General features: G+C 35.9%; 1 protein-coding gene across 2 annotated transcripts in view; it reads left to right on the top strand.

Moving 5' to 3' along the window:
• The window catches only part of LOC136033108 (2',5'-phosphodiesterase 12-like), a 35718-nt gene that overhangs the window by 4719 nt on the left and 9622 nt on the right, over positions 1 to 21377 (top strand). The window contains exons 2-5 of one of the 2 annotated variants that reach the window (XM_065713730.1): positions 1619 to 2171; positions 10215 to 10523; positions 16642 to 16781; positions 18778 to 18940. In XM_065713730.1, coding sequence (XP_065569802.1) covers positions 1630 to 2171; positions 10215 to 10523; positions 16642 to 16781; positions 18778 to 18940 — 1154 coding nt within the window. In that variant the 5' untranslated portion in view covers positions 1619 to 1629. The remainder of the gene's footprint in view (positions 1 to 1618; positions 2172 to 10214; positions 10524 to 16641; positions 16782 to 18777; positions 18941 to 21377) is intronic. The other variant, XM_065713731.1, reaches the window with a different exon arrangement.

Raw genomic sequence — 21377 nt, 5'->3', positions numbered from 1 at the left:
TTGGTTGAAGCAAAGAAAAGTCAAATTGTTCATAGTAAGTAAGTGAATAACGTGGTAACATGGTAACATGTTTAACTTGGTAAGTAAATAACAATCCTTGTCAATAATGAATGTATAGGAGCCTAACTCTCAATAATATTTAATCAAAGAATCAGCTTTTTATGGTTATCCTAAATATATATTTGTTTATTAGTGATTAGTGCAGTTATTAGTACACAAGAAAGTTTGTATTATTATAGAAAACACAAGGAAAACAACTTAATAAGTGGTAATTTCAGTAAAAGTATGCTGTCAACTTTTACTTGCATTGTAAGAGTACTCATAAGCTGATATATGAAGCCACTGTAATCAGAAATATTTCTCCTGAACAGAATGCTGGGAATTTTTGTATTTTCCCTCTAAATGGATATGTTTTTATTTTGTTTTTTATTGTCATTTTTTTCCAGGAGTGATTGTATTTATCAAGTTGTCTCTTTGAAAAAGATTTAATTTTTTACAGTTATGAAGTATAAAGGTGTCAAATATATTGGTTTTTGGTATTCAAAATTAGACTAAAAAGTTGAATTAAAAATTGTGTTTGATTTTTTTAATTTTAGTTTTAATGTTTTACTTTTAACAAACTACTTTGATAATGCATTACTATTTATAAACAAAAGGCATGAAATAATGGCACAATAATAAAGGCACAAAAGGCATATAAACAAAAGGAGCCTAAAGGCATGAAATGTTTTGGTGCTTCATAACCAATTTCAAAACTGTTGACATTGTTAAAAAATATCTATCCAACACTTCACCATTGCTCAATAAAACTGAATGCTGGGAGTTTGTATCTTAGTTTTTGTAAGTAGGCTATTGTTCAGTACATTTTTTTGTAATTAATTACTTTTTTCAATTTATATACTTTTACCTTAATAGACACACTTTAACCATTGCCATTAGAAAAATGTTTGTCTCTAAGCTTCATTAAATAATAAAAAAAAACAAGTTTTTTTCAACTGAAAGTAAGGACCAACATTAAGACTTAAAATAAATAGAAATTATTAAATATTTAAAAGCGGTTGCCCCCCTCCGCAACACCTCGTTCTTCATGCTACAGTTTTTTTGGCACTTTAAAAAAGTGGCACTTAATCCCTCATGGCACTGTTTCCCCTCTCGAATTATGGCTCTGGATCAGTTCCTGTGGCTCTTGCATTCTTTTGGCAGTTGAAGATGAAGATCTTGATTGTTTCTTAAGGCCTACATATTCCACATTCAAAATTGCTATCGTCCTTTTGTCCGAAGCTGACTGCTACTACCTCCTGCCTGGAATCTGTTCTGCACCTCCTGAACTGAACCTCCTGTCTGCCATAGTTCTGTACCTGGAAATTCACTTTTAGCAAGGGCAAGGAGATTCATTAATATGTCAAAAGTAGGTAAGTTGTATAAAAAATTATAGAAGGAATTGAGACAAATTCTAAATGACTTAAGTTTTTGAAAGGGGATGGGCTAGGAGGCCCTTACTCTTTTGCACATGGCTGATTGTTGTCCCAGCCTTCCTCATAGAAAGTGGGATCTATATATCATAGTATACCTCTGTTTTAGATACGATTTAACTCAATATTTTAATGTTATTCTTCAGGGCCTGAACTCATGCTGTTGCTACAATTTTTCAGAAGAATATCAAGAAGAAACCATTCGATCTACTCTGGCTTCTCAAGAATGGATAAATTCAATGTTAAAATATCAGATAAAAGTGATCATTTTTGCATAAGTTTCCAGCTTGAAGATCCAAACAGTAATTTGTTACGGGTTTTCAATTTTACTCGACCTGTGGCAGAGACTTGTGAAGAAACTGAGTTAAAAATTAAGCACACAATTGAAAAGACACTTGCTAAACAGTATAAAAGGCTGAAAAAGACTTCAGACGAAATGAACATAACTCTTAAACTTTCGAATAACCCAAATAAATCCCACATTTCTACTTTAGATATACTTAAAGATTCCAACTACCCAGTAGAAATTTTTAATAAGACCTATTCAATAGTTTGGAATACTCCTAGTGTTATTTCTTTAAAAATAATCAAATGTATTTTGGTCGGATTCCCTTGTTATCCAGTGACTGAGCTTGAAAACGCTGACGAATCTCTTGCAAAATTCAAATGGTTTAGAAGCATCACCTCTCTTTCCAAGGAGTAAGTACTTTTCAATGTCTTAGTCTTTTTCTAGCATTGGACTTCATATTTGCTTCAGTACGCTCATTTATAAATGCGTATAATTGCTTCAGGCTAAGCTATCCTTTTTAGTAGAAAGAGGTAGGGGATCATGGGATGTGCTCTAAAAGCCAATATCATTAATGATAATTCATTATTTGTTGCTATTTTTGTTCCAAGACATTAGATAACAAAAATTGTACATGATTTCTGTTATTGAGTGTGCAAAAGGGACTAAGATATTAGCCTCTTTTATGCATTTTAAGCTTTTAAGTGGCTAAATTTTTTATTTGTGATTTTAGGACAAAGGTAATCTCAAATAAGGAATTATTGTTAATTGCAGTTGGCCTCTTGAACACACCTTAAGTACGCTTAGAAAACATAAAAAAGTGTTTGATCAGTTCCAACCGATGGTTTGATAATGCAGTTTTAAAAACTTCTCTCTGTTTTTAAATGTTAATTTATTAAACTTTTCTTCCTTTTTTGGGAATCATGCAAATGGGTTTGCATAGTAATATATTTGTTTTACTTTTTATAAATTGATTGACTGAAGCTATAAATTTCTTTAGGCTATGACAAGTTCTGCGGATGAAGGATGACAGATTCAGTGTTCGGACTCGCCTATAAATTCCTATATTTTAATGCACTCCTATAAAATGCCTATATTTTGGCTAAAATCCTATTATTCCTATATTTTCGGATGAAGAGCACTAAGAACATTGCTCATGATTTGCAATTTTCTGTCTTTTGGTGTAGATTGATAATTAATTACAACTGTTGAGCTTTTTGAACTTAACTAATGCTTTGTGTTGGGCTTAGTAAGCTGCTTCTGCCTGGGCTATGCTGTTGTGTTGACTTAGTAGCCTATGTTTTGTTTTTTGTCATGTTGGGCCTGTCCGAAATGAGCAAAGATCAGTATATAGGCTAGCAGTCTCTGCTTAATGAGACTGGAGTTCTTGCGACTTATGTGTTTCCTGGCTGAACGCTGGCTGGCTGATGTGAATACGGCCCAGTTATTCAAATGGGCTATTCTAAGATAGTTGCTAATCGAGGGAAGTATAATTGACGTGCATTGGGTAGGCTATATGCTACATTCTCTGATCAATCTGTCCTTTATCTATCTGGTCTTTATCCCCTTCTAAAGAAAAATGATTTTAATCAGATTCGGACTTTTTATTTCAGATATTGTAAATTTTTACTTTATCTCCCCCCTTGGTATAGCAATGGTAAGATAATTCGTAAGTTTGATGTCCCTGATATAAGTACAAAGTTGGCCATCCTGAATGGAAGATTGTCGAAATCAGCTTTTTGTCGTTTATCGCCTCATCATCCTTTGGTCCGTCTGTTCGGTTAATCTCATTGTAGCATAGTGTTTTTATGGCACTTGGTATTAACCAAGTGACATATAGCAATCGCAAAATTCTGTCGGTCTGTCTGTCTGTCGGTCCCGGTTTTGCTACTTCAGGCAGTTCCAGGTAAGCTAGGACGATGAAATTTGGCAGGCGTATCAGGAACTGGACCAGATTAAATTAGAAATAGTCATTTTCCCGATTTGACCATCTGGGGGGAGTGGGGGGCCCGTTAATTCAAAAAAAATAGAAAAATGAAGTATTTCTAACTTACGAACGGTTGATCAGATCTTAATGAAATTTAATGTTTGGAAGGATATCGTGTTTCAGAGCTGTTACTTTAAATCCCGACTGGATCTGGTGACATTGGGGGAGTTTGGAGGGGAAACCTAAAATCTTGGAAAACACTTAGATTGGAGGGTTTGGGCTGAAAATAAGCACACGTTCTAGATACATGATTGACATAACCAGAACGGATCCGCTCTCTTTGGTGTAGTTGGGAGGGGGGGTTGATTCTGAAAAATTAGAAAAAATGTGGTATTTTTAACTTACGGACGGGTGATCGTATCTCAATGAAATTTGATATTTAGAAGGATATCGTGTCTCTAAGCTCTTATTTTAAATCCCGACCGGATCTGGTGACATTGGGGGGAGTTTGGGGTGACCTAAAATAATGGAAAACTCTTAGATTGGAGGGATTGGGCTGAAACTTGGTGGGAAAAATAAGCACAAGTCCTAGATACATGATTGACATAACCAGAACGGATCCGCTCTCTTTGGGGTAGTTTGGGGTGGGGTTGATTCTGAAAAATTAGAAAAAATGAGGTATATTTAACTTACGAACGGGTGATCGGATCTCAATGAAATTTGATATTTAGAAGGATATCGGGTCTCAAAGCTCTTATTTTAAATCCCGACTGGATCTGGTGACATTGGGGGGAATTTGAGGGGGGACCTAAAATCATGGAAAACGCTTAGATTGGAGGGATCGGGATGAAACTTGGTACTTTATGTGACCAGGCATCCAACGCCATCTACCCCAGATCTGATCCCGAGGACTTCCGAATCCTATAATTGGCCTATATTTGGGCCCGGGAAATCCTATAAAAATAGGACAGAGCCTATAATTTGAAACGAACCGACCTGTCCGAACCCTGCAGATTGCCGAAGATTGTCCTTTTCAGCGAACCATCTAGGGCTAAATGGAAAACTGGTCGTCCGTGGTTGGGGTAGGAGGATGTCATAAAGAAATATTTAAAGGAACTGGGAACTTCCTGGGAGGGTGTAAAGACGGAGGCTTTGAATATATTGGGACGGAGGAGGAACGTGCGTAGCTGTGTTGGCCTCAGGGGGCTTGGTGATGTTGTGATTTGTTAGTAGTAGCAGTAGTAGTTTGGAGATTTCGAGATTTTGATGAGCTTCTTGAAAATTTTGGTGAAAAAAGATTGTTTGTATTCATTTATTAACAAGAGCCAAAAGCTCATATGGCACTTGTGACGAGGTCGGAACCTAAAATTAGACTCAGTACTAGAGTTATCATTGTACGTCAAGAAACACCGTACTCGCCAAAGCACTAGAAATTCCTCCAACTCCCCCAAAGATATCGGATCCGGTCTGGTTATTTCAATCACGTATCTAGAACTTGTGCTTGTCCTCGAGCTCGCCAAAGCACTAGAAATCCCCTCAACTCCCCGAAAGATATATCAAGTCTCATTAAGATCCGATCACCCATTCGTAAGATAGACATACCTCAATTTTTACGATTTCCACTCTATCCAGACCCCCCTCCAGATGGTTGAATTGGTGAAACGACTGTTATCAAGTCAATTTGTGCTGGTCCCTGGTACGCCTACCAATTTTCATCATCCTAGCACGTCCAGAAGCACCAAACTAGCCAAAGCAATGGAAATCACCCCAGTTCCCCAAAGAGAGCGGATCTGATCTGGTAATGTCATTCACGTATCTAGGATTTGTGCTTATTCTTCCCACCAAGTTTCATCCCTATCTCTCCACTCTAAGCATTTTCCAAGATTTTAGGTTTCCCCCTCCAACTCCGCCCAATGTCTCTGGACCCGTTCGGGATTTAAAATAAGAGTTCTGAGACACGAGGTCCCTCTAAATATCAAATTTCATTAAGATCCGATCACTTGTTCCAAAGTTAAAAAATACCTCACTTTTCCATTTTTTCTGATTAAAACCGTCCCCCCACTCCTCCCCCCAGATGGCTGAATCGGGAAAGCTACTATTTGTATTTTAATCTGTACAGTCACTGATACGCCCTCCAAATTTCATCGTCCTAGCTTATCCGGAAGTGCCTGAACTAGCAAAGCTGGGACCGACAGACGGACAGACAGAAATTGCGATCGCTATATGGCATTTGACCGACGGGAAAATGCCAGAAAAATCTGTATTCATATTCCTTACTGCATATATGTCTTTGCTATCCTCCGTCCTACTGTGTAGGTGTCAGACCCTAAGTCTGTTTTTAAGGAATGTAGACAAACAGGACAATAAAAGGAAAATATGGTATTCCATTAAACGCTCGTTTTAGAGACAAGTAAGGGACAAAGCATTCCAAAAAACTGTCAAAATAGTGTGAAAAAATACATGAATAATGGTGTTGCAGGAACAATATTCGTTTTTGTCATTTTTCTCCATTTTTTTTTCCTAGATGATCTTGGGATATGGAAACTAGAGAAAAATGGAAAAAATATAAAAAAAATAAGGTTCACACAATGAAAAGTGCGGTCTTGAGGCAGGATTAATGAATTTGACCTTTTACTTTGGAAAGTTCTTTATAATCCTTCCGTTGGCTAAAAAGGATGGTTTTTACATGTGTGGGTTGAAAAAGATTTCAGTAGTCTATGTAGAAGAGGACTGGGTAAGTCGTTAGTACTAACAGTAGTAATGTCGTTAGTTTTTTTGAATGGAGGAGATATTTTGCTTTCAGTTAAACCAAACAATAAAAAGAAGAAGAAGAAGAATCCTTGATGAGCTGATCGAAGTGTATTGGAACAGAAATTTGTTCATAAGGTACATCATTTTGAAAATTTTGAGGGGCCAAGAACCTCATTGTTGAGGGTGCATATTTGAAAAAAAAAACAGATAATGACTGTCTGTAAACATTGCATAAGTCTTGTTTCGTGAGAATGTTCTATGGCCTTGTTCGGTACAAGAATAAGCTAAGATCTGACTTAGTGCAGAAACGAGCAAAGTCCAATTGTGGCTAGTCTTCTCCCGCGGCCAACTTTGCAGTGGAAATATATATGGATAACATCTTGTCTCAAGCAAAAAAAATGCAATCGTTTTCATTCTGTATTGTTTGAGGTATTATTTGTGCCCTTGGTGGCCCTTCCAACACCCCCTGTGAACTTCATAGAATAAAGGTTGTCACAATGCACCTTCTTTTAAGTTTGACAACAGCCCCATCCCATCCGTTGTCAATTTTTAGTACTTATTTAAAGTTGGATCAGACAAAAATTTTCAATTTGCTTTACTGGAGCCATAAAGTGACCCTTGATTCTCGGAAAACCCCGCCCGTCCTATGTCAAGTTTTTTTTTAGCGGAAAGGTAAATCAATTAATGGAAGGTTATTCACCCAGGGATTTTCAATTCCTTTAATTGGAGAAGCGAAGTAGACCAGTATTCCTCGCCCCAAATTAATGGAATTTCAATCAAGCGACCAGTAGTGCTCACCCCAAATTTACGGAAGGTATTCACCCAGGGATTTTCAATGCCTTTAATTGGAGATGCAAAGTAGACGAGTAGTCCTCACCCCAAATTAATAGAAGGTTATTCACCCAGGGATTTTCAATGCCTTTAATTGGAGAAGCAAAGCAGACCAGTAGTACTCACCCCAAATTAATAGAAGGTTATTCATCAAGGGATTTTCAGTGCCTTTAATTGGAGAAGCAAAGTAGACGAGTAGTCCTTACCCCAAATTAATAGAAGGTTATTTACCCAGGGATTTTCAATGCCTTTAATTGGAGAAGCAAAGTAGATCAGTAGTGCTTTCCCTAAATTTACGGAAGGTTATTTACCCAGGGATTTTCAATTCCTTTAATTGGATATGCAAAGTAGACGAGTAGTCCTCACCCCAAATTAATGGAAGGTTATTCACCCAGGGATTGTTAATACCTTTAATTGGAGAAGCAAAGCAAACCAGTAATGCTCACTCCAAACTAATGGAAGGTTATTCACCAAGGGATTTTCAGTGCCTTTAATTGGAGAAGCAAAGTAGACGAGTAGTCCTCACCCCAAGTTAATGGAAGGTTATTCACCCAGGGATTTTCAATGCCTCTAATTGGAGAAGTAAAGTAGACGAGTAGTCCTTACCCCAAATTAATGGAAGGTTATTCACCCAGGGATTTTCGATGCCTTCAATTGGAGAAGCAAAGTAGATCAGTAGTGCTCACCCCAAACTTACGGAAGGTTGTTCACCCAGGCATTTTCAATGCCTTTAATTGGAGAAGCAAAGTAGACGAGTAGTCCTTACCCCAAATTAATGGAAGGGATTTTCAATGCCTTTAATTGGAGAAGCAAAGTAGACGAGTAGTCTTCAACCCAAATTAATGGAAGGTTATCCACCCAGGGATTCTCAATTCCTTTAATTAGAGAAGCAAAAGCAGACCAGTACTGCTCACCCCAAATTAATGGAAGGTTATTCACCCAGGGGGATTCAATGCCCTTAATTGGAGATACAAAGTAGACGAGTAGTCCTCACCTCAAATTACCAGGAATTTTCAATGCCTTTAATTGGAGAAGCAAAGTAGATCAGTAGTGCTCACCCCAAATTTACGGAAGGTTATTCACCCAGGGATTTTCAATGCCTTTAATTGGAGAAGCAAAGTAGACGAGTAGACCTTACCCCAATTTAATGGAGGGTTATTCACCCAGGGATTTTCAATGCCTTTAATTGGAGAAGCAAAGTAGATGAGTAGTCCTCACCCCAAATTAATGAAGGGTTATTCACCCAGGGATTTTCAATGTTTTTAATTGGAGAAGCAAAGCAGACCAGTAGTGCTCACCCCAAATTAATGGAATGTTATTCACCCAGAGATTTTCAATCCCTTTAATTGGAGGAGCAAAGTAGACGAGTAGTCCTCACCCCAAATTAATGGAAGGTTATTCACTAAGGGGGATTCAATGCCTTTAATTGGAGATGCAAAGTAGACGAGTAGTCCTCACCTCAAATTACTGGAAGGTTATTCACCCAGGGATTTTCAATGCCTTTAATTGGAGAAGCAAAGTAGACCAGTAGTCCTCACCCTAAATTAACGGTAGGTTATTCACCCAGAGATTTTCAATTCCTCTAATTGGAGAAGCAAAGTAGACGAGTAGTCCTCCACCTTTTAAGACCTTTAAATTTTCCTCCTTTTAAGAATTTATACAAGTTTCATTCGCCCTGTTCTTGAATATTCTTGTCCGGTTTGGCATTTTGGCTTAACTACTTCCCAATCTTATTCAATTGAGTCAGTCCAGAAGCGAGCATTAAGAATTATCTATGGTAAATGTAAACTCCCATATCACTTTCTGCTTAAGCATTTCCAGCTCACTGCCCTATCAGAGAGAAGAACCCTCTTGTGTACCCGGTTTGGCAATAAAGCCATGAAAAACCCCCGTTTCCAAGATTTATTCCCCCCGCCCTTTCAACCTTTAACATCCCGACCTCAAAGACCCAACTCCTAGAAAGTCCCCACCCTTCAACTTCTCCCACCAATCCAAGAGAGATTCAGGAAGAGTTTCATTCCTGTATATGTAAACATTATTAATTAGTGAATTTGTTGTATTGACTCAGTTTTTTAGTTGATGATTGTTTTTTTTAATCTGACAAGTGTCTGTATGACACTGTGTATCTGTGTCCGTGTTTTTCCCTCTTTTTTTGTTTGACGAGTTTTATCTGATTGTAATACCTGACGTAAAGCGCTAATTCGGCGCCATGCGCTGTGAAAGTCGTTCTCAAAATAAAAGTCTCTCTTTTCATCCCAAATTAATGGAAGGTTATTCACCCAGGGATTTTCAATGCCTTTATTTGAAGAAGCAAAGTAGACCAGTATTCTTCACCCCTCCTATATTTAAATTTTTGTGAAAACATAGGTCTATAGGTGCTCTAGCACCCTTCCCTGTCTGCCACCTTGCTAATTTGTTTTCGGAAAGATGGACATGCAGTATTTTTTTTTAACCTGAATTACCCAAGGTTTGGCATTGTGTATGATTTGGGAACTAAATAAAGTTGTTAGCTTGCCTTCCCCCCCCCCTCCCCTAATCAGCTTTATAGCAGAAAGGTAGGTATTCTGTACCTTGTTAAAACCGGAGTCATACAAGTTTTTTTTTTCAACCTGCAAAATAGCAGGTTTAATTAGGATGTGTTCTTACAACCACCCTGTTCAATCAATCAATTTATTTCAATCAATTAATTTATTTATTTAAAAAAAATCAACGTGGAATAGCCAGGAGGAAGAATAATAATAGTATATTGAATGCACATGGCTTTTAACTCAGGAAGTGCTGCAACGCTGCCTGTAATTGAACTTGACTTATATTACTTAGTGAACACTGAATCAAAAGTAATTGCCTATTAGATGTTGATATAGATTTCATTTTTTTTTTTTTTTTTTTTTTTTTGTCATGCAGTTGACAAGAAATAATTTAAAATAATTACGTTTTTATCCTTTAGACAGCAAAAGATTGATGCATATGAACGTCAGTGGACAGAAAGAGGGAAAAAATGTCCAAAGCCCATGAAAATAACACCACCCGATGAAACAAATGAAAGTCAGTGGTGTTTCATTGGTGAAAGTTCCTCATACTTGCCAACAACAGAAGATGTCGATCATTGGCTACTAGTAGAATGTGTACCAAAGAATAAGGACACAGAAGGCCAACCTTTTAGGACAGTTTCACCTGTTGTAGTTTCAGCTGGACCAGGAAAATGTCCATTTGAAGATAGACATCGGTTCACAAAAGAAAGGGTTTCGAATCTTGGGTAACTAATTTTGAGATTTAGAAAACTAATAGAACTCTTTAACTTGGTAAATATAAGAGGTTCTGTGCCTCTGTATTTTGATTTGTGGCAAATATCATACTTGTAACAATGGACCCATATTTCTTAGTGCTGTTGGGGGTTTTTGAGATTTTGAAAAGTAATAGCACTCGGTAACTTGGCAAATATAAGAGATTTTGTTTCTCTGTATTTTGAGTTGTGACAAATATCATACTTGTAATAATGGAGCCATATTTCCTAGTGCTCTTGGGGGTTTTTGAGATTTAGAAAACTAATAGCACTCGTTAACTGGGCAAATATAGGAGATTTTGTTTCTCTGTATTTTGATTTGTGGCAAATATCATACTTGCAATAATGGAGCCATATTTCCTAGTGCTCTTGGGGTTTTTTGAGATTTAGAAAAGTAATAGCACTCGGTAACCTGGCAAATATAAGAGATTTTGTTTCTCTGTATTTTGAATTGTGGCAAATATCATACTTGTAATAATGGAGCCATATTTCCTAGTGCTCTGGGGGTTTTTGAGATTTGGAACACTAATAGCATTCGTTAACTTGGCAAGTATAAGAGCTTTTGTTTCTCTGTATTTTTATTTGTGGTAAATATCATACTTGTAATAATGAAGCCATATTTCCTAGTGCTCTTGGGGTTTTTTGAGATTTAGAAAACTAATAGCACTTGTTAACTGGGCAAATATAAGAGATTTTGTTTCTCTGTATTTTGAATTGTGGCAAATATCATACTTGTAATAATGGAGGCATATTTCCTAGTGCTCTTGGTGGTTTTTGAGATTTAGAAAACTAATAGCACTCGTTATCTGGGCAAATATAAGAGATTTTGATTCTCTGTATTTTGATTTGTGGCAAATATCATACTTGTAATAATGGAGCCATATTTCCTAGTGCTCTTGGGGTTTTTTGAGATTTAGAAAACTAATAGCACTCGTTAACTGGACAAATATAAGAGATTTTGTTTCTCTGTATTTTGATTTGTGGCAAATATCATACTTGTAATAATGTGCTCTTGGGGTTTTTTGAGATTTAGAAAACTAATAGCACTCGTTAACTTGGCAAATATAAGAGATTTTGTTTCTCTGTATTTTGATTTGTGGTAAATATCATACTTGTAATAATGGAGCCATATTTCCTAGTTCTCTTGGGGTTTTTTGAGATTTAGAAAACTAATAGCACTCGTTAACTGGGCAAATATAAGAGATTTTGTTTCTCTGTATTTTGAATTGTGGCAAATATCATACTTTTAATAATGGAGTCATATTTCCTAGTGCTCTTTGTTTTGTTTTTTTAATACTTTGCTTCTCCAATTAAATGTTTTTAAATGTCCAATTAAATTGTTTTTTTTTTGCTACTTTGCTTCTCCAATTAAAGGCATTGAAAATCCCTTGGTGAATAACCTTCCATTAATTTGGGGTGAGCACTACTGGTGTGCTTTGCTTCTCCAATTAAAGGCATTGAAAATCCATGGGTGAATAACCTTCCATTAATTTGGGGTAAGGACTACTCGTCTACAATTAAGGGCATTGAATCCCCCTGGGTGAATAACCTTCCATTAATTTGGGGTGAGCACTACTGGTCTGCTTTGCTTCTCCAATTAAAGGAATTGAGAATCCCTGGGTGGATAACCTTCCATTAATTTGGGTTGAAGACTACTCGTCTACTTTGCTTCTCCAATTAAAGGCATTGAAAATCCCTGGGCGAATAACCTTCCATTAATTTTTGGTGAGGACTACTCGTCTACTTTGCTTCTCCAATTAAAGGCATTGAAAATGCCTGGGTGAACAACCTTCCGTAAGTTTGGGGTGAGCACTACTGATCTACTTTGCTTCTCCAATTAAAGGCATTGAAAATCCCTGGGTGAATAACCTTCCATTAATTTGGGGTAAGGACTACTCGTCTACTTTACTTCTCCAATTAGAGGCATTGAAAATCCCTGGGTGAATAACCTTCCATTAACTTGGGGTGAGGACTACTCGTCTACTTTGCTTCTCCAATTAGTCAGATCTAGGTACTCTCATAACAAAATTAAAAAAACAAAACAAAGAGCACTAGGAAATATGACTCCATTATTAAAAGTATGATATTTGCCACAATTTAAAATACAGAGAAACAAAATCTCTTATATTTGCCCAGTTAACGAGTGCTATTAGTTTTCTAAATCTCAAAAACCCCCAAGATTAGGTTTGAAATGGTAAGCCTAACTTAAACTAGCCCAAACCTAATTTAACCTAACCTGTCGTCATGAAACCTGGCATTAAACTGTAAAAGTTGACTGGCAACGCTGACTAGATCCAAAGAGAAGAAAAGGTATTTCGGAAATTCGCCGGATATTCGTCGAGATTCACAAATTTTGAACATTCACGGGAACATTTGATAATTGTATCAACAAAATATAATTTTTACGTTCATTTCAAATATTTGAAATTTATTAATCTTGAATATGCTTTGAAAATTTGCTGAATTTCAGTATAGAAAGGTTAAACACCCCCCCCCCGCCCCGCCCTTTGTGGCAAAAAAAAGAAATGCGATTTTTACGAAATCATACAATATAGTTGAAATTATCTGAGAGCCCTTTAACTATAACCTAAAAAATCTGAAATTTTACACCTTTCCTGATAAGGATGCATATGGATTCGATCTTTTTGTTTTGTCGTTTTTTTTTGGGGGGGGGGGGACTGTATCAAAACAGTGGTCGCTCGATATCGGAAAAGGGTTCTTTCAAATTTAAAGTTCTAGTACCCTTTATCTGTTTTCCCTGTTTTAACTTTGCGATTTTGTATCGTTTGACTTTTTATTGATTGCAATTTTATGGTTTTGTACTGACACTAAAGTATACATTCGGCACTTTTGGGCTTGATAACCGCTTTGTTGAAATAAATCTTATCTGTTACAAAAGGGATCACGGTACAGTAGTTGCTGATTCCTGCCATTTTGTCCCAAAAATAGTATTTTCTGGCCCAAATGAGGCCAAAGTATGATCAAATACGAATTATTTTGGGAAAATCGGATTTGAACTGTTGAAAGAATATTTGAATTGCCTCCCAGTCTCAGAAGCTATAGTGTTGCTATAGCTATGTAGTGTTGCTATAGCTATAAGCTATAGTGTATACTCTGGCATATTCGTCTCTAAGCCCATATGTAGTCCATACATAGTTAATTGTTACTAAACAGGTTCTTTGTCAAATTAAAAAAAAGTTTTTTTTTCAGCTGAAATTAAGGAGCAACATTAAAACTTAAAACGAACAGAAATTATTACATATATGAGGGGGTTTTCCCCCTCGTCAATACCTCGCTGTTTATGCTAGAGTTCGAATTTTGTTCCAATTCTTTAGGAATAACCCCTGAATCGCAGGCCGTTTAGTTAGAATAAATAGCTGTTTTGAAAGTATTGAAAAAAAACTTTAGCGAAAAGAGCGAGGTATTGACAAGGGGGAGAACCCCCCTCATTTACGTAATAATTTCTGCTCGTTTTAAGTTTTAATATTGCTCCTTGCTTTCAGTTGATTTTTTTTTATTACTATTTAATTTCTGATCTTTTTTAAATAATTCTGGGAAATCCAACCCCCCCCCTTCATGGGAAATACCCTTCCCCCATGGAAAATTCAAACATGGAAAGATCCTCGTACGCAACTCCCTCGCCCCAACCTCTCACCAGAAAAAAATTCCCTCAGAAAACATCTGTATACTTCCCAATAACCAATATTAAATGTCAACTATGGGTAAAAGTCATAACTTTCAGCCCTTATCCCAGGAACTGTGGGGATTAAGTCATCCTCAAAGACATATTTTTGAATGTTTTGACTATGCTTAACGAAATGGCTATCTCAGAATTTCCATCGGGTGAATTTGGGAAAAAATGAGCGTGGGAAGGGGCCCAATTGCCCTCCAATTTTTATATAACTTAAAAGGATGCTAGAACTTTTAATTTCCGTTCGAGTGAGCCCTTGCGCAATATTCTAGGACCATTGGGTCGATACGATCACGTCTGGAAAAAAACGAAAAAAAAAAACAAATAAACACGCATCCGTGATCTTTCTTCTGGCAAAAAATACAAAATTCCACATTTTTGCAGATATGAGCTTGAAACCTCTACAGTAGGGCTCTCTAATATCCTGAACCTGATGGTGTTACTTTAATAACACCGCTTTGACTTTTAGGGAGTGTTTTCCCTTCTTTTGAAAATAAGGGAAATTTTTCAGGCTCATAACTGTCGATAGGTAAGACTAGACTTGATGAAACTTGTATATTTGGAATCGGCATTTTCATGTATCTATCGACATCAAAATTCCGTTTCTTAGAGTTTTGGTTACTATTGAGCCCGGGTCGCTTCTTACTTACAGGTCGTTACCACGAACTGTTTGATAAAAAATGATGGCTTTGAAATATTGCATAGCTGGTATTTGCTTCTAGGGTGGGGGCTAGTGGATTTTCCGACGAAAGAAGTATGGGTATATAAGACCTCAAGCGTTGATTTTTTGCCCATATTTTCGAACATTCCGTGAGTATCCTATGGAAGGGTTTCAGATAAACATGAAGAGAAACCGACCTCTGACCTCCCTTAATTTGAAGTTATATGTTTATGCAACCCGTGTGCTTAGGGAGTGACTACTCCCCTTTCATAGTTGAACGATGTATTTTTGTGGCAAACATTATTTTTTGAGTGTCAAAGCAACATGATATTAAGTTGAATTTAGCAAAAAGAGTGGATTCTGAGTCCTTCTTATTTAGACTTAAATAAAAAAAGAAGTTTTTTTTTTTCAACTGAAAGTAAGGAGTTACATTAAAACTTAAAACGAACAGAAATGTTTACATATGTTAGGGGGTCTCCCCTGCATCAGTACCTCGCTCTTTACGCTGAAGTTTGACTTTATGTTATAATTATTTAAGAATGACTCCTGAATCACAAACACCGTTTAATTAGAGTAATAAGCTCTTAAAAGTTCTAAAAAAATTGTTTTTTTAAACTTCAACTATCATTTTGGCATTGGACTTGCAGCAAAGAAGGCTTCGACACGGGATACGTTTAGATTTTTGATTCGTGATTATTCTAGGCCTGTAATCAATGGTACAACTAAGTTTAGAATTGTAATGTTTGTTATCGTTTGCTTTATTATTGAGTTTTAGCCTGAAATTGTGTTTTGCAATAAAAAAAAATTTGTGTGTGTTATCAATAATTGTATAGTTTTTAACATACCCTGGTCTTAGCCACGAAGTGTGGGAAATTGTAAATTTATGTTTGAAAAAGAAATCCAAATACCATCTAGCGTTGCCGAGCCAAATTTTTAAATTAACCAAAATAACTTAAATATAATTTGAAGCCGGCAAGCATTAATATATTTTTAGTAATGCCGTGTGGTGGCACAATGAGTTTGACCTCAGCTAAGGCCTCAATACGGGATCTAGATCCTCAATACAAGGTCTAGATATCGAACCCAGCTGTAGCGACGCACTGCAGGGCCGACGCAGGGACCTTAGTAGTCAAGAAGCGTCGTTAATCCAATAACTTACAATAGAAACTGACGTTTCTCTTTTGTTTTTACTTTTGATAAAAGAGCCACTTTTTTTAAAAGAACGTCAAAGATTCAATTATATATATTTTTTCAACTTGGCCAAGATGCTAAATACTATTCCATAGTTGCTAAATTGGCCATAGTAGCTAAACATAATATAAATAAATACTAAATACTAAAATCTGTTACTAAATACTTTATATCTAAAAAAGGCTTCAGAATAGAATAGTTTCTTTACTTTTTTGAAGATTTCAGGGGGTATCCAAAAGAAAAAGGGTTTAATAAAAATTCAGATTTTAATGCATTCAAGTTCTACTGGATAACTCTGCACTATCAGTAACTCTAGTAGTTTTTAAGTCGTGTAAAACTCACGACAGAATGTTCGAGTTTTCTCTAGAGTCAGTTACCATGTGGCTTCTAGCCTTTACGACATCAAATTCATAATTTGGGGTTCAGGATTAAGGTGGAGGAAGTCCAGGAAAGTAACATTCGAAATATGTTCATCTGTTCGTTGTGTTTGTGCCTCTTTTTAAGTTGCAATTAATGCATTTTAGTTTTTCATTTTAAATCTTTTACAGTCTCAGAATAGTGACTTATAATTTATTGGCTGACTTGTACGCGGATCAGCAGTATACACGAGACGTTCTGTTTCCATATTGCCCACCGCATGCTTTAGAAATCGCCTATAGGAAGCAGCTTTTTTTGAAAGAAATTATAGGTAAGACAGATTGATCACACAATTTAGCTTTATTGGACGGATATAGTTTGTGAACAACGAAAGTCACAACCGTACTGACCCGGACGACCCCAAAAAAAAAGTTTGAAAACTTGACGTTTGACAAAAAATGAGAAAAAACATTTTAAAATTCAAAAAGAAAACGAAGGTGATTTTCAGACAGCGGGCAAAACGAAGCAAGAAGACAAGAAAATGTTTTGGCCAGGATCTCCCCCAACCCGTCCCCAGTGCTCCAAAAAAAGAAGAAAAATCGTACTTTTTGTAGTAAATCCTAAAAAAAAACAGGAAAAACTATTTTTGTTTTGTCATACGTCATGCATAGCCAGTGTGGTCTACGAACGTACTTACATGTGAAAATTTGAGCTTAAAATGCATGTTTTTATTTTCTATATCAGTTCGCTCCATTCTCTGTTTGAAATATATTCCAATGTGTTGCCTAGCCCATCTACGAAAGTAATCTTTTCATTTTTTTTCGTATTACTGTTACTACGAAATCACGTAATAATATTGATTAACGGCTAGTGGGTTCTAGAAATGGTGTTGAGGCTATAGGAAACGGATTTTAATATTACATTCTTAACAATTAAAGATTTGTTTTTCTTTATCGTATAGCTACAATAAAAAAAAGAAAGTAATACTGTATTTTATGTCATGAGAAAGATGAAACTCAAAAATAAATGACAATTAAAATGCAAGTAAAAAGGAGAATGGAACGAAAAAAACTCCGAAATAAAAAGATTTTAGCGAAGTATAGGATAGTAACTAATAGCTATGAAAGAAAAAATGGGTAGCTAGGTAATTAAATGCTTTTAGATTACTCAACGCCTTTTTCTCAATAATCTCATTCAAATAGGTATACATGACGAATAAAAAGAAAGAAAGTTATATAGGGTTCAAGCACCCTATCTTTGCACGAGGAAATGTAAAATGCCCCAGAAAGCTTAAAGACTGGGAAGACCTACAAAAGAAATGATTAGCTCAAAGTCGCTAGTGCTACCGAGCCTTAATGCTTGCTTTAGAATACCTTGTGCTGAAGCCAAATATTCAGAGTTTTATCTAAAAAAAAAAAAGATATTTTCGTACCTTGTACCAATCAGCAAAGATTCACCGTACACCTCCTGGGGCTTCTGCGTTGTGTTGAAAGTCATTTTTTTTATCAAGAGTCAGGAGGATCAAGCAAACTGTTGACGAAAGAATGGGGCTAACTTGTTTCATTTCCCCCCTATGGGAACTTAATAATTACCATTGAGTATTGGTATCACATTTACACGTCTTTTACTGTTTTTTCTCTATCTTTCTTGTTTAATTTTGCTCTTCTAGATTTTTTTTTCAGATTATGTAAATTTGGAAGACACGACTTTTTATCCTTTTTGAAATTAATATGGAGGGTAATATGGGTTGAATCTTAAGATTTGATCTCAAGACTCGATAATCAACTCAATGGAGTTCTATTCGGCATTCGATAATACTGAACAAATATGAAAATGTTTGTTGAGAAGACGTCTACCTATGTCTGCTTGACATTTGAGTGAAAATTTTAAAATGTCTTTCTTGCTGTTTAGTTGTATGGTAAATGTTCCCCCGTCTGATGCAACATAGAAAATTTTATTTTCTGCTTATAAAACAATTTAGGTATGACGAGTCACGTGTTTTCAAGGGTTATCGTTACGTAAGAATGGGATATATAGCATATATTAGAAAGGCAAATCCCCCGTATTGGATTAAGAACTAATTGAGATATTAAAACTGAGACAAACTGGAAAAACAAAATTACCGTAGTATCATAAGTACCAAGTGGGCTAATTCAACCACTCTGTTGAATTGCAAATCTTGACTTGATTGTAAATCAAAAGAAAATATCGCACACGACCCAATCAATTACTGCCACCGAAATGTGTTTAGAGCTATGTGTGATATAATAAAAAAGTTTTATAAAAACCTTATTTAAAAATGTTACTAATCTAAATCTTTAATTTAGGTTACAATTCAGATTTAGTGTGTCTTCAAGAAGTGGATACCAAAGTGTTTGATGGTGACTTAAAACCAAGGCTCTATTTAGAGGGTTTTGCCGGGATCTTTGACAAAAAAGGAGGTCAAGTGTCAGAAGGAGTCGCTTGCTTTTATCGAACTGATAAACTGAGGTACCTTACTTACAGAATATTTTTTTTATCAGAATTTTAAATTTTTGAGGCATCAGCATTGCAGCCTTTAGCTTTGTAAAATATTAACTCTTTTTTATATCTTTCGGATTTTTTGTACTCTTATTTATTAAAACTAAAACCCACGATCCGTCTTTTTAAATAATATCTGTTTTTCATGGAAAATCTGGCCTTTGGAAGATTCATTTCACGCTTCAAGATGTAAAATTTACCTTTTTTTTAAATTGAAGCTCTGCAAAGACTTCGCCATTAAGATAACCTATTGGGTGTAGTTTATAAATATTCGTAACTCGCATTTATTGCGGAAGATGATATCAATACTTTTCTTTCATCTTCATTTTGATTGACCCATTTTTGCTGTTTTTTTTCTGAGTAGTGATCAATTATAATTTGTCAGTTTTATAGGCACTCGATTGAGTGACCTGCAGCTCTGTTGCACTTGGGCGAATGTGGTGCAATTAGTTGTTAATGGTAGTCATAGTTATTGACTCACCTTAGAAAAATGTTTTTAAAAGTAAAACAAGCCAATGTACACGGCAGAAGCACTGAATTTTAGCGATAAATCTTTCAGTGAGAAATGTTTGATACTTAGCATAGTTGCTAGGTTAAGACATATTCAAACTGAAACAACAATTGAAAGTAGAACAAGAAGTCAACGGAAAAGGGTTAAACGGACTGGAATTCTCCTTTCAAATTTCCCAAAAATTTTATTCAAACTTTGTATAGCCTAAGCTTGTATGAAAATTGTTGACTTATTTGCTCCAGCCTTATTGATCTTACTTACCTAAGAGGTAGCTCCCCTCCCCCTCTGTCTCTGAATGAAACTTCTACGTTTCTCAGGTTATGTGCTGATTAGAAAACGTTAATGTCAGCAATGACCAATCCTTAAGTTCCGCAAGAGATACACAATATAAACAAACGTTAATGTCGAAACGTTATAAAAAAAACCTTAATGTCAGCAATGACCAATCCTAAAGTTCCGCATGAGATACACAATATATAAAAAAGAGATACACTATATAATGTTTCAGCACAAATACACGAAGACGAAAAGCTGGATTCCAGGGCTTGATTAGCCAACATGCCCAGTGGGTATCATGTTTCAGCACAAATACATGAAGACGAAAAGCTGGATTCCAGGGCTTGATTAGCCAATAGGCCCAGTGCGTAATTTGTGCTGATTTGTAAATATCAATCACTCACTAAAACCACTATGAATGAGAGATTTTGAAATTCATAAAGGCCCATATTTGTTTATTTTTATCAATTTTTAATGTGCAACTCTGTAAAGGCTGCAACTATATCTCTATGTTACGTATATGTAATCAAGATACAGGCTGTAGTGCAAAAAGTAAGATTGTTATTATAGATATTAAGTTCGAGTTTTCAAGTTTCAAGTTTTTATTTCAAAATTCACAAATAAATAAATAAAATACAGCACTTTTGCGCTGGGGAAAACCTATGACGGTTTGTATTCGGGTGAAAGATGAAAATAACGTTTTATGTAATTGAATATTCCTTTGTATCATCAAGAGAGTAAAAAAAAACATAATCTTCTGAATTTTACACTGATGCAAATAAAAACAAATGGCTGTTTTCTACAAGTGGTTGCTCTTTTAATTAAGAAGCATTGCCATAACATGAAGCATATGGCTGAAATTTAAACTATGATATTTGAAGGTCATATCTGTTAGGTTTGTTTGCTAATCTGTAAATTTTGCAAAAAGGATTTTTAATTTACCACAATGTCCTTCACTGGACATTATTTTTATTATATATTACATTATGAACGAATCCACAATTGTTAACTTGGTACACAACACACTTTTAATTTACCTAAGCTTACGAAATATATTTTATAAATTTTGGGCTTGAATTAGCTCCCCCAATTCAGCTCATGCCTCCTACATTTTCAAAACTTTTGGTCTTACCTTATCTGATGGAGGGGTTGAAATTCCTGATGGATTTCTGATGGAGGGAGAAATTTCTGATGGAGGGCGCGTGAAAGTCCACATATCTACTTACCTATAATAACAAATCCAATCTATCTTACTCATTAATGCACAACTCTCCCTTCCCCCTTTCATTGCTCCCAACTGCGCCTTACCCCCTGCCCACCCTTACCTCCCTAACCCACCCTTGTCTCCCTAGCCCCACCCTTACCTCCCAAACCCACCCTTACTTCCCTTAATCACCCTACCAACCAAAATAAAATTCAACATAATTCAACATTAGAGGTGGAAAATTAATAGAGTGGTATTTTACATAGAAATTGAAACAGGATTTTTTTTCGCAAATGTTTGATTTGCATCATAAGAGTGTTCTCCTCTTAGTGGGAGTACTTTTTTTGTATAGGCAGGGTGAACAAAACAAAACACATAATGATTTTTTTTTTTTTTTTTTTACTCTCTGCTCTGTA

This window comes from Artemia franciscana, chromosome 11 (assembly GCF_032884065.1).
Source record: "Artemia franciscana chromosome 11, ASM3288406v1, whole genome shotgun sequence".
Lineage (NCBI taxonomy): Eukaryota > Metazoa > Arthropoda > Branchiopoda > Anostraca > Artemiidae > Artemia > Artemia franciscana.
Note: the sequence above shows the minus strand (reverse complement) of the source record. Positions and strands in the feature narration are given on the sequence as shown.